The sequence below is a fragment of the Heteronotia binoei genome, chromosome 9 (genome assembly GCF_032191835.1).
Source record: "Heteronotia binoei isolate CCM8104 ecotype False Entrance Well chromosome 9, APGP_CSIRO_Hbin_v1, whole genome shotgun sequence".
Taxonomy (NCBI): Eukaryota; Metazoa; Chordata; class Lepidosauria; order Squamata; family Gekkonidae; genus Heteronotia; species Heteronotia binoei.
In genome coordinates this window covers 79,239,059-79,253,307 of record NC_083231.1, presented here as the reverse complement: position 1 = coordinate 79,253,307, position 14,249 = coordinate 79,239,059, and the positions used below count along the sequence as shown (strand labels likewise).

Below are 14,249 nucleotides of genomic sequence, written 5' to 3'. Positions count from 1 at the left end.
GCAACTTATTAGCTTTAGTTCCTTGTGGAATATCAGGAAGTTTTTGTCAAAAGTCCATAGCTAACACAGCAGTGACTCCTCCCCTTGTTCTTTCACAGCAAATCCTGCAGGCAGTGTGAAGTTTCTAGCACAGCCTTGTGAGACATGGTGTATGCCTATTATACACTCCAGTAAATGTCAGCAAGCTGGTGGATTAGCAGTTGACTATCATGGTAGTTGTACCTGTATGAAAATATGAATGCCTTAGGACTTTGTTTCCTTTATAAACACACTCCACCTTGTTCTTTATATGAGTTCCCAATGGTTTGCCTTAGCTTGCAGGAAGACTTTCATCTATAAAAGCAGATAGCTAGAACAGGTTATGAGTGCCAGGACATTCCTTGAATATGGAGTTTACATCCATGGAGACAGGAGTAAATCACCTTTCTTTTGTAAAGGAAAGAATATTGTTCACCTTCCCTCTTTGTGCTGTCTGCACCTTGTGCTGTGAGTAAACTATTCCTTTCAGTGTAAATATGTTCTTCCCTTAGCTACTTTTGAGATAGTTAACTTTATTTCATCCTTTATTGTTATAGGCATGTAGCCTACCTTAGACTAAAGGAAGCCTTCAGACTTTGCTCAGCAGAGTGATGTTTCCTGTATGTGTGTGTGAGAGAGATACTGTTAGGCAGTCTGGCCTTTTTTCTTCTTCCCATGTGTAAAATATTTGAGGGATTTACATCCTAGTGGTGATGAAGCCCATCCAAGAGCTGGGGGAGGGTAGAAAAATGGTTAAGGAAAACATTTACTCACGAAATATGTCAGCCTTCTAGCTGACTCCACATTAGATTCATACATGCTATAGCACCTCTGCATCTCAGTTAAGACTGGAAACTCTGTCTTCAAGCAGGATGTAGCCTTTTTTCATTTGTGCAGTTCAGAATGTATTATCCTTGACTGACAAGAGATATACTGTCTTTGGTTTGCCAAAAATAACATGGAATGATTATTTGCCTCTTAAATCCCATTGTTGAAATGAGAGTAATGTTGCTTCTGGCTCATGCACCCTGCATCTCCTTTAATGCCTTCAATTTGTTAGTAGTTACAAGCTCCCTTCCAGATCCCTATTTCTGCCCTTATTAGAACAATTGCTCCAGGCAGATCACCAGATTGTGAAGAACAAAGCATGAAACTGCTTCCCCTTGTAGCAACAAAGAAATTGAAGATTCCAAAAGGATAGAAGTAACTGATGGGAGAAGATGGGAGTAGAGAAAGGCCTGTTCTCCACAGGGCTTGTTTCTGCACAAAATAAAGACAGGTATATTTTGAACAGAGGTGATTGCCCCCCTCAATTTCAATGTGAGATGTATTAGGCAGACTTAAAGTACTGCAGAAGGTTGGAGAGATTTCCCAGTACAATTCACCTGTGTGGTCACCAGCATTAAGAACAGTGGTGCATATTTGGTTAGTAGGACAGTACACCTAATACACCAACATGTTTTTGCTATCATTTTTATGGGCAAAGCAAATGTTAGAAGGGTGTGTATGCTAAATTGCAGACCCAATGTCATACCATCACTATTTGGTAGATTAATGTAAAGGTACAGAATGGTCTGTAAGAGCTGAAGAAAAAGGCTGGGTTTGTTGTTTTTGTTGTGAGTGCTGCTCTCCATGGATAAAATTTGTTTAGCTTAAAAGCAGTAAATCGGGTGTATTAATATTAGCTGAATCCCTCTTCTGCCCATTATCCAATTTTCCTCCTAATAAAAGAAAATATGGTTCCTCTCCCTCCATTTGTCTTCAGAACACATGAGGTAAACTACACTAGAGAGAAGTCCATAATTCCCCTTCATAACTATGGCTGAGTATGCAGCATATAAGTTAACAGAAGGAGGATCAGTCACTACCAGTACTCCCTCTGTGGAGTCTCGTGAGCAAAAATTCTACTTCATGTGCTGCTGGAATTAAAGTTGTGAGCTACTGCATAAATTAGTTTGCTCTGGGGCCATTTTTCCTGAGCTAGCTCCCACTTAGAAGGTACACTGGTGATCACTCCCATAAATGTTTTACTGCAATAGCAGCTATAACTTCTTTAGGATAAAGCTGCCAGTATTATACCAGATGTGAATCCTAGTACCCACCCACCCCTTTATATTCTTCATAAGAACCATGATGCAGTCAAGGAGTCTTGTCATTGGTTGGATTGGCAGTCAATTGATATAATTTTCCTCACCTGGTTCTCTAGATGTCTTTTGCTCTAGTGGCGTTATGGCAAGTAGTAGATTCCACCAGATGTTCATTGACTGCAATGGTAGAAAAACCTCAACCTATTATACAGCTATTTAAAAAGATTCCTCTTAAGGTGAACTGTAGGTACTGGCATACTAGTGAAAATGAGGGCCCTATTAGATCCCTTCTCCAAAGCCATATGACACAGGGGCTGAAATGATGAGATAAACTGGGCAGGTTAAGCATAAAAGCTCTGGATAAGATCTGCCATGTCTAGTTAGTTTTCCTGATGTTGACTCAATCATTCTTAGATATGAAGACCTGCCTGACATCTGCAGCTCCTCTCTGCCCCCCCCCCCCCATTAGACTCTAGACTCCATCTCAGACCCGGAGTTCTATAAAGATACTTGAGACATAATCCTTTTTATAGGATTTTATTGGCCAGCTTCAAGATAGTTTACATTTGCTCTTCCCATGGTTTAGTTCACTGTAAGCACAGCAAGCGGCATAAGTCTGGTTTACAAGAATTTAGTTCTGTTGATACAATTATAAAATATCCATTCCTACAAACATAGAAAACCTTTTGAACTAGGGTTTATTTCAGTGATGTCCACTACTTCTTCCCTGTGTCAGTACTCCTAATTGTAGTAAAAGTAGAACAAATGGCCTTCACTTAATGATATGTTCCCCCTGTAGAGGTTTTCTGAGCTTGCCCTTTTTGCAGGAGTTAAGGAGAGCATTCTTCAGCACTACATTATCCTTCTAACTCTTGTCTTAAATATACAGCCATTGCACCCATAGGTGAGAAAGCCAAGCCTAGTCTGACAAACAGCAAACAAGGATTAACTGTTGCTCCAATGAGTACTGGAAATACCATTCCAGAATCCAGTTTCCAAACTCCAGTAATACCTGTTATTTCACAGCACTTGTTCCCTTGACTCCAAGCTACAGTCACAGTTCATGCAGTGTTTGTATGCATCTTTACTGCCTTGTAGTTATGCAGCCCTATGTAAGCTGTTACAGGCTTCCGGTAGCTGGCCTGAAATCTTAAGTTGTTGAAAGAGGCATAATAGCATCATTTTACTAATGTTAAACATTAAATTGCTAGCTGACATGTAATACCCTGTAGTAACTTTGAGTCTGGAGAAGAACCAACTCAAGCATGTTGCTGACTCCAAGATGTCTTGATTTGCCATTTAGAGTCAAAATCCCTAATTAGATATGCTGCTCTTATTAAAACTATAAGGAATGACATCAGCAATTGACCTCCATGGTTTATTTCCCCAGAACTTTAAAGAGCACCACCCTAAGTACTTAGAATAAGATTGCATTTACAAAAGTTTACATTAAAACCTTATAAAAGTAGAAAACTTCATAATTTTCTATGGTAATATACCAGAGTGATTGAAGTATAAGTAAAAGTTTAAAACTGTACATTGCTGTTGTAGGTAATATACACCTAAGAGCCTCAGTCTCTCGGTTGTTATAAGTTTAGTCTCTCTGGTGGTTCAATGAGCGATACTGCATTGTACCTGGAAAAGAGGCAAGTCACATGAACACTTGAAATATAAGTACAGTCTATTAAATACTTAAAGTTTTGTTTTTTTCCCAGTGATAAAGCAGATTACAACCTTTCCCCTCCTCTATTTTCTCCCCACAACCACCCTGCAAGGCCTGCTTGGCTGAGAAAGTAACTGGCACAGTTACTCAGCAAGCTGGAGACTAGGAGCACTCAATCAAGTGAGCTACACTTGTGCAGAAGGCATTCCATGATAGTCTTAATTCTCATTTATTTGCTGCCACTTACTTTAAAGCCTTGTATTTTTCCCTTACGGACTGTTGTGTGTGCTGTGCTGCTCTGTGGTAGGTCTTGTGGAGGTCCATGAGACAAGGCTGAAGACTTTCTATTGTATATCCTGTTGCTTGGACAAGATATTCAGGCTGCAAGGGAAAACAATGTTAGTTACTCCATGACTGATTTTGTGGTACAGTGGATAAAACACAGGGCTGTTCTTATCACTGCGGAAGTACTGAAGCATTTTATACCAAGACTGTTTACTATAAGGTTTTGCTTGTCTTTTATGTGTAAACAGAGGAAGAGAAGTGTTTAGATGGCCTTAGTGATTCTATGTTTGTATGCTAGTTTAGGCATGCCATGCTCTTCCACAGCATCATTTTGCTTGTGTGTTACAGGAAACTTAAAATATCATCCTAATCACATTACACCCTTCTAATCCCAGTGACTTCAGTGCAAATAGAAGGGTGTAACACTGCTTAAAAGTCTTTCCACTGCCTTAGGTGGGGAGTTTGTAGCATATGTTTATCTTGAGTCCAGTCATATGTTTATGACTGGACTCAAGATTTATAGAACTGCAGAGGTTAAGTTATTAAGGTAGATGTAAAAGAATTATACACTGTGGGATCTATGCACTTCATAGGGAGAGCCAGTTTGGTGTAGTGGTTAAGTGTGCGGACTCTTATCTGGGAGAACTGGGTTTGATTCCCCACTCCTCCACTTGCACCTGCTAGCATGGCCTTGGGTCAGCCATAGCTCTGGCAGAGATTGTCCTTGAAAGGGCAGCTGCTGTGAGCCCTCTCCAGCCCCACCCACCTCACAGGGTGTCTTGTGGGGGAGGAAGGTAAAGATTGTGAGCCGCTCTGAGACTCTTTGGAGTGGAAGGTGGAATATAAATTCAGTATCTTCTTCTTCAACTTTTATCGAAGAAAAGATGTATACGATTTGGCTATTAACTGATTAGTTACCTATGACCCTCTATGTAAATTAAGAATTTACCTACTTGAAATAAGCATAAAGTTTCTCCTACAAAAAACCCTGTTGATCTACTGAACAGTTTCAAGTTTCACTGCATATATTTAAGGGCAATGTGTTTGTATACCTACCCAAGTTCTTCCAGTAATTGTGTAGTTTGCTATATGAAATGCTGCAGCAGCAGTGACAGATGGCAAGTATTTCAGAAATGGGTCAGCATCAATCAGGCTTAGCTCTCCCAAATACTGTAGAGGAGGGAAACAAAGATGTTTGCTTTCTTTATAATACCTGGTCTGTAAAGCAACATAGAATTATGCTTTTTTATCATGCCTATTTTAGGCATATGTCTTTATGGTGCAGAACTACACAAGTCTTCAAGAGCTCACCCAAGAGTCTCTTTTGAACTATGCATTAGAATTTATTTATAGCCTGCTTGTCACCCCCGAGTCGGAAACAACTGGTGCTTGCACAGGGACCTTTCCTTTCTCCCCAGTTAGAACTCAAAGTAGCTTAAATCATCATTATCTCCTCCCATTTTATCACAAAAACAACCCTGTTAGATAGGTCAGGATGAGAGTTTGTGATGCACCCAAGGTCACCCAGTGAGCTTCCATGGCAGTGAGGATTCAAGCCCAGGTCTCCCAGGATCTTGATCCAATACTCCACCATGTCTTGTGGCAGCCACATCCAGTTCATGCTCCCTGCAGAAGAGCCAAAAGTTCTACTCCCTTTCCCCTTCCCTCACTTGCTCACTACCTGGAACAAGCACAGAACTTTATACCCACAGGCTCTCTCTGTTTAGGTACCTTGATGCTCATGCAGCTACTTTTGACAGTGCTAAGAGCTCCCACACCTCTTCTTGCCAGCTCACTTTTTACTAGGAAGTATGTAGTTGTAAAATGATATATTCTATAAGAGCTGCTGCTTATTGTGGTTCCTACAGAAGGGCCATATTGTATGAAGTGCTTTTTATAAAGGTCACAGTGTCAGAAATTTAACATACCTATTCATGTTACAAACCAGACAGGAAAACATTGTGCCTTTCAAACCTTATATCTTTCTAGCATTGCATTAATTCTTCCTCAAATTTAAGATCTTTTCCAAACAATGGAGACACTCACTGTTGCCAGGTTTTCCACTTGGGAATTAGCTGGCTGGTGTAAGAAGTACTGAGAAAGGAACTGGTTTATAGTTGGCGCTGCCAAGTCAAATGACAAAACTTTTAGAACTAAGTGCTCCATCCTTAGGACTTGTTTCTTTGTGTAAGTGTCATCTGTGATGTAAACAAATTCTGTCACTTCTGGCGGGTAGATTTCTTCAAACTTCCTACAATAGAAAGAAAGCAGCATTGTTTACAACTCATTTTACAGACACCTCTCACCCTCATTCTTGTACTTTGTATTAATGCATTTCTGTCATGAATCACAGAGGACAATTAATATTGTGCTTGCTTGGAACTAACAATAATTTACAAAGTCAAATAAAAGTTTTCAACTGCAAGTACCAGGGCAATATGGCAAGGTACAATACTTAGTACTAGATGCTCCCATTTATGCAGTAACATCAAAAAAAGTTTCATCCAAAGTTGCAACATGGACGTTATAGACATAGCTATCTCTTAGCTCAGTTATGCTTTTTATATCCCTGCATTTGCATAATTGTAGAATACACTTTCATTTTAATACTGGTAGACCAGGTGCTACAACAATCTTTGATTAAATTTAAAAATGCTAGAATATGAGTTTTGTTTCACAAGGCAGAAAACAGCATTCACTCTGTTCGGCGTTTTAAAATAAGCTTGTTTTACTTACGATGCTAACAGCATGGCTGCAGTCCCTACAAGTTGAAGCTTCCCTCTTAGCACTGACATAGAAGAAAGAAACCTGTCAATGTAGTTTACAGCCAGGTGCAGAGTCTCATTTTGCAATTTGTATTCTTCACCAACTTCCACTAGCCAGTCCACAAGAATAGCTCGCATGTTGTTTGTAATATCTGGCTGCTTCTTCATGTAACCCACTTTGGGCTTGCATTTCACCTGAAGAGGAGAAAACACTTCATATTTTCTATTTCTGTTTCATTTGCCCATCCCTACACAGTAGTCAATTGGCAGCTAAATGTATTTTGCATTGCAAGATTGCTAGCAGATGTTAACAGCTGGCATCACAAAGGTCGTCAAGCCTTCACTATTCTGGCTTCAGTTCTAGATTTTTTACAGAAAAGACTTTGTCACAAGTGATGGGCAGCCATTTCTTTGAATATTAAACATTATTTGACCTTGTTAAGATAGAAGTTCTGAACCAATTTTGTAATGTAGTCAGAGACAGCAATGAGTATCCACATGCTCCTCAGAAGCTATTTGTGAACACAAGTATAAAGACTGTTAGACCGCCAAGATGTAACATCCGTCAATGCAAACCCAGCCCTAGCTTTTCCTAATGCAGTCCCATGGCAACTATATGGGAAGGTGCCCTCTGCATACTAGAAAAGTGGAAGCTTGAGCACCCTTCCTTGTACTCAGTGGACCAGTGTGTTTGTCTATCTTTACCTTCAACCCATCTTCTTTTACACTGGGAAAAGCAGCCAGAAGAGGCTTAATGTTAACTATTGTCACTTGCATGTCTGCTGTTTACCTGCCCTTCTCACTGGTTCCACTTAACCAACCATAAATTCTATTTTCAGCTAGAACAGTATTTCTCATTAAATTCTAGAGGTTATGGGTGCAGGCTGTAACAGCCAGTACCAAAACAGCTACTAATGACACGTATTTGGTAATTATTTCCCACCCCTATCTCAGCAACTTTTGCTTTCTACCTACTAGGGTGGAAGGAATTCCCCCCTCCCAGATTTCAGGCAGATTGGATAATGTTCTTCTTCCAGAAAGCATGTAAAAATTAAGTGTAGCTTTGCATGCTAGTACTCTGTGATGCCCATCATGTAGACAAAGTTTGCTGAACCCAGAACAGCTATAGACTATATGACTCCTCATGCTGAGACTCAGATTTCAGGCAGATTGGATAATGTTCTTCTTCCAGAAAGCATGTAAAAATTAAGTGTAGCTTTGCATGCTAGTACTCTGTGATGCCCATCATGTAGACAAAGTTTGCTGAATCCAGAACAGCTATAGACTATATGACTCCTCATGCTGAGACTCAGATTTCAGGCAGATTGGATAATGTTCTTCTTCCAGAAAGCATGTAAAAATTAAGTGTAGCTTTGCATGCTAGTACTCTGTGATGCCCATCATGTAGACAAAGTTTGCTGAACCCAGAACAGCTATAGACTATATGACTCCTCATGCTGAGACTCACCAGCAGCATATCTATTAGACATGGACCTAGTCTATACATGTAACAGAATGAAGCAGTAGAGTGACAGGACGGTTAAAGAGATTACACCATTTCAAACTGCAGCTGAAGGATCACATTTTGGGAGTATTCAATATTAAAATTTCTTGCAATACAGAAAGGCTGCACAGCAGGCAAAGAAGGAGAATAGAATCCTTCTCCATGCTATGCTCATTTTCTGTCTGCAGGGGACTTATGTGAAGGAACAGTTAAAGTGGTGTAGTCTACTCTGAAGGTATAGACCAGCCTTTCTTTTGTGAAAGGTCCTCAACAGTATTCTTGGACAAGACCAAAAGAGGATAAGAAAAGGGAGCGGGCCTAATATTCTAGCAACAGTAACATCAAACAACATTTACAAGTACAAGATTTGAAATGGTTAATTAGGCAATATATCTCCCCAGTGCCCACCCAAGATTTTTTTTACCTCCATTTCCCTGAGATACTTAAAGATGTCATCAATGTAGTCAGGTACATGATTAACATTTACTCTTTCTTCTACTTCTTGGACTATTGACATGTCCATTATACTTGGGGACCCTAAAATGCAAGATACAAACAGATAGTGCAAGTTCAAACTCATGAAGTCATAAGTGGAAGACAGAACAAATGTAACAAGAGATGTCCTTGTGACATATCAGGATCTCAGTGCATATTGTTCTGCTAGCATCTTCTCCCCAGCTACCAGAGCCTCTAGTGTGGGCTCCAGTCCTCACAACAGTGTGACTCAGCCAGTTTCATTAAACTATATGCCAACTATATGGGAAAGTGCCCACCTCCTACTACAAAAGTTACTCATGGTGATCCAAAGCAAAAACTCGTCACACAGACTGTGCAATACCCAAATACTTCAAGCTGAAAAGTGTTAATTTAGGCTGAGTGTTAAACACACACAAAATATCAAGAAGAAAGAAGACATGTTTCATGGCCTGGCCCTAAGACTCTCTGCATTCCATGTACAGTACCAAGAAAATCAGAGTAAATAAAATCTTATTCCAATGAGTAGAACTAATCAGATTGCACCCTCCAGGTAAATGGATTAAAAGTCATTTACATACTTTCAAAAGACAAAGATATACTAAAGCCCTTTCCTTCCTCATGGAAATCGTTTAATGGATAGTTTTAATTACCCTCCTGCCTGAAAGTGAATTCCTATGACCAGAACTGGTAGTTTGCCAATTTAAGCAATCCAGAGGATATAATGAGCAAGGAAATGAAATTAGAGCATGACAAGATAGAGTTAAGGAACAGCACTTCTGATCTGGATTGCATACTACAGGTTTGCACACTTGCAGCCAGGTGTATATACAAGATATGCAGCACAGGTAGGCATCCCAGAACATATTTGCCAAACCAGATTTTGATTAGAATACATGGCTGATTCACCAGGTGCCTCCAAGACACTGGCTGCACTGCTTGTTTCAAGCATGTTTCTCATCGAGCACAATTCTAATTTACACCCATGCTAACACCTTCACAAGTAGATGTTGCACTTTTTTCCTACTCTGGTCAAGGTTACCCACTCCACTACTGCAAACAAATTATTGCTAATATGAAAGGAGTAAGAAGCAGAATAATTTTGAAGGTTCCAGCTGACCATTCAAGGTATTTGAGGAATACAGCTATTTTCCCAGAAAGCTTTTATCAGGATAAGTAACTTCTCCAAAAAGCAGTTACAGTCTTCATCTAAAAAAAGCTAAAGAAAACAATTGCTCAGAAGGAAGCAGCCACTTAGTCCTCTAACAGTTTCAAAACTAGTTGCTGTTGTGACCAAATATACTCCTGTAAGTAGCTGCTCCATTAAGCATATTGGGTTAGAATAGAAGCCCAGTGCATTGATGTATTTTTTGTTCATTGAAACGCAACATCCTTGCTGTCTCCTCACAGGGAAGTTGAAAATGCCTCCTTAAAGGGCTGCTCCTGGAGAGATATGGGATCCTCCAAAAAAACCAAGAAGGGAGAATTCATAAAAAAAATAATCCCCTCCCCACAAATCTTCTCTACAGGGTGCAGCTTATTTCATAGGACATGAACTATAGGCACTTTTGTGTCTCAGATACTGAAGGGTATTCTGTTGGAGCTAGAATATGAATCCATCCTATGCTACAATTGAAATCTGAACATATTACACTACCAATTCATTACATGGATTTTTCTTCCTAAACAAGATCTAAGAAGCAGATGACTATATAACACAATATTAAACTAAGTATCCATAATTCCTCCCCGCTTCCCTGCAACCCCCCCCCCCCCATCATGTTAAGATCATTGTCAGAAATATCAGGGAGGACCAGCAACACCACCATAATCCAAGGCCACTGCTTGGAAACAACCAGGTGTTACTAGGCAAAGACAAAGTGATCCTCACCAGAGCCAAGATCCATTGGATTCTCTATAGGCGTAAGAGGTTTCCTACTGCCTATTGAAACTACAGCTGCTTCCAAGGCCAGATACTCATTAGGCAAAATCTTTTTGGATGCACCATTTTTCTTTGGTCTCGTGCTCTCAGGCTCATCCATATGGATGGTAAAAGGCTGTTTGGTCCCCATTTTGCCCACTGCAATGTCGACGTGGTTCTCATCATTAGTACTCCACGGTATTTGACAGAGAGGAACCTACACGAAAAAGAGCTGCCATTAGCGACTACAAACCTGGCATTGCATACTGCTCCTTCCCCCATGGCTATTCTCCATACCTTATCGCGCGATTTAGTAACTCGAGAACCGTTCTCCTTATCACAAGCTCTTTTGCCACTTCTCCAATTACTCTAATGGGGGTTGGAGAAGAGGCAAGAGGCCATAAGGGTAGAGATTGGAGGAGCACAACCCTCCCAGCGCCCACACTATTCAAAGCACCAACACCTCGTCCTCCCCCAAGCATCCGGCGCTCTTTTCCCTCCAGACTTTCAAAAGGCGCGACGCCAAGCAACCCTCATTTTAAACCCAGAGATAGAAGATGGAGAAGAAAAAAGGAACACGCCCGCTTCTAAGATGGCGGGTGCAGGGGCAGGCCAAGACCCCCGTCCCAGGGGAAGGAAGGCAAGCAAGCAGCCTTCTTTCCACCCTTCCTGGTCTTCCGTACCTGCGGCTGGGCCAAGCGATGCTGATTGTCCCGCAGAAGTCCCAACACCGTCCGGGTGCCCGGAGCGGCGACCAAGTGGGGCGCGCCCTTGGTCCCCGGGGGAACATTCTCTTGGTTCTCCTGATCCGAGCTGGCGGCGGAGCTCGTCAACATGGTGAGAGCGGTGCTGGATTCCGAACTTGGGAAGGGGAAAGCGCCAAGCCGCGCAACCGCCGGGATCCTGCGACGCTCCGCGGCTGTTCGCTCTGTAGGCCCGCTCCACTTTTCGCCTTTCAAGTAGCCCGCGACGATTGAATCAGCCAATGGGAGCACGGGACTGTATACGTCACCTCTACCACGGCAAGCCACGAAGATCTAAACAGCTCAAGCGCGAAGGGTGGAACAGGGTGGGAGAATGCCGCAGAATGGGAGGTTATGTGGGGAGAGAGCGCGGCTATGGGCGTGTCTCAGCGGGGGCTGGCTTTGTTTTTAAATTAGCGCTGCAGGGCATGGAAGGTCGGGATAAGGCCCTTGGAGGGCTTTATGTTAAGGAAATAAGCAGGTGAGTGAATTAATTAAAATGTCCTACCCTAATCCTAAACAGCCTTGTAAAGGTCTTGCAAACGAAGGCTTCCTTGACTGAGTTCTAGCGTTCTTGTCCTCGCATGTGACCAAAGTACACTAGCCTCGGTTTGGTCTTTTAAGCTAGCCTAGAGCTCACGCTTGATTTGATCAGTACTTGCTTGCCTTTTTGGCAGTTCACAGTACTCGTAAAACTCTCTTCCAGCACATTTCAAATGAATCAACTTTGTTCTTGTCAGCTTTCTTAACTGTACTACGTTAAATCACGCCCCATACACAGTAATGGTGAATACTATAATATGCACTACCTTGACCTTGTCCCCAGCGACACATTCTTAAGATTAAGGATCTTTTCTAGCTTCATGACTGCCCTTCTCAGACTGATTTCTTGGTTGCAGTCTCCATTTTTGTTGATGATGGAGCCAAGGAATAATTTAAAAAAAAAACAATTTCAGTTTCTTCATTGTCAGTCCTATATAGTTGTGTAATTTCCTCAGTATTCCTTGATTAGACTATGGGTATTTTATTCCAGCATAAGCTTTCATGTATTACACCCGATAGTGGTTGAAAGAAGACTAAAAGGCTGGGCTGCAGTTTTTCAGTGCAATGACAGGGTTTTCTCTAAACTCCTAGGAGCACCCTTTATCATTTATTCACATATTCTCTAAGGGAGATGACGATCAGTCTGCTAATTCCTGCCTCAGATGTGTGGTCCTCATCCCCACTTTATTCAAGTAGACTTATTACTCCTAGGAAAGTGCAAATATCTCAGCCAATTGAACACAGATTTCCCTTTGACCCTTTTTGTTTCACTTCATTTGGCAATTACCCCAGAGCTTCACCCTGAAATTGCTAGGGCTGGTTTAGTGTTTCCTGTCTAAATTAAGGCCACAGAAGCATTTCAAAAAGCAAAATGGGGAATATTCCTAGTATACAATTCCTTTTAGACTCATCTGCATGACAAAACTTACAGTGCAGTCCTAAGTAGATTTAACTCTTTTAAGATCCTTGATATCATTGGGTAACTCTTCTATTAAAGACTAACAAAATTTATTCTAACAAACTTTCATATAGTCCATTTAATCAGATGCCTAGAATAGGACCTTGTTAGTGATTAAGGGGGGGAAATGGGAATCATCTTAAAAGGCAATGAAATACAGGAACTATGGAGTGGGGGTGTAATAAAAGGCCATGAAATAAAAGAACTATGGAGTGGGGTGAAATTATGTAAACTAAAAAGTAACCAAGAGATTCACAATAATAGTGAAAATGGAATTTTCCTAGTTTTGCTGCACTGATTAAACACTGACTGTGAAATCCCAGGGTTTTGTTATGTTGTTAGAGGATTGTATCAAACGTCTTTATGTATTTAAATGTAACATTTTATGCAATTTTTAAATTTTGTTTTTATTCTATAGACACTTACCTTTCTCCTTAAAGGGGACCCAAAGCAACATACATTTTATCTTCACAACAGCCCCAGAAGGTAGGTTAGGTTGAGAGTATATGATTAGCCCAAAGTCACTCAGCAAGCTTCCCTGGCAGAGTTGGGATTTGAACCTTGGTCTCTGAACCTTGGTCTCCTGGTTTAGCACACCTAACTGCTATAGTCACAGTGGCTGATATTTACTGTCCATCTTATTCCTCAGTAATTAGATAGCTGCCCTGGACCAAATCAGAGTGTGGTTAGGTTTGAAATGATTGTCCAGAACCCTTTTGGTTTTGACTAATTTTAAAATTTGTCATGGCAAAGATTGAGAACCTTCGCCACTCATAGTAGGCTAACTAGAACAGGAGTCTGATGAAATCTGAAGCATCATCATATTCTGTAAGAACAAGAAAAGAGACTGAATCCTCCCAAAGGGTCCCTCTCCTTAGATAAATTAAAAGCCATTCAGGCTGGACAGATTGCTGCCTTTAATTACTGGTAATTGCTTTAGGCTTTTTTCCTCCTAGGCTTTTAATCTCAAAAATAAAATGTGCTTCCTTTAATTAGGTTAAGAAACTCAGCAATGAAGAAAAAGAACTGAGTACAAGGCCTAATTCCATAGCAACTGGGTAGACAACCAGCGATGTTGAACAGAACTTTTTCATCAAGAACTAGGGCTATCAAAACTCCATTTGGGTTAGATCACACAACCAGAACAACCAGTTTAACAAAACCAGGGCAGTTTAACAAAACCAGTTTAACAACCAGTTTAACAAAACCACCTAAGATTCTTTCGAATTATTTCTCTTGAAACTGAGTCAGCCATGGTTTCTACTAGCTTGGACATTCCCCTTCCATG

At 40.9% G+C, this 14,249-nt stretch overlaps 1 protein-coding gene across 1 annotated transcript; it reads right to left on the bottom strand.

Moving 5' to 3' along the window:
- Positions 1-2,626: 2,626 nt before the first annotated feature.
- On the bottom strand, positions 2,627-12,041 carry CCNA2 (cyclin A2). Its single transcript, XM_060246837.1, has 8 exons — positions 11,401-12,041; positions 10,688-10,934; positions 8,747-8,859; positions 6,790-7,013; positions 6,100-6,304; positions 5,110-5,223; positions 4,016-4,149; positions 2,627-3,740 (listed from the first exon to the last, which is right to left on the bottom strand). The coding sequence occupies exons 1-8, from the start codon at positions 11,551-11,553 to the stop codon at positions 3,692-3,694; spliced, it is 1,239 nt and encodes a 412-aa protein (XP_060102820.1). The 5' UTR covers positions 11,554-12,041; the 3' UTR covers positions 2,627-3,691.
- Positions 12,042-14,249: the final 2,208 nt, after the last annotated feature.

Excerpts from the sequence above, each read along its gene's own strand:
- CCNA2 (XM_060246837.1), bottom strand. The coding sequence starts at position 11,553 with ATGTTGACGAGCTCCGCCGCCAGCTCGGATCAGGAGAACCAAGAGAAT. Across the intron at positions 7,014-8,746 it reads AGTATCTCAGGGAAATGGAG|GTGAAATGCAAGCCCAAAGT; the intron begins GTAAAAAAAATC and ends TCTCCTCTTCAG. Across the intron at positions 3,741-4,015 it reads GAAAAATACAAGGCTTTAAA|GTACAATGCAGTATCGCTCA; the intron begins GTAAGTGGCAGC and ends CCTCTTTTCCAG.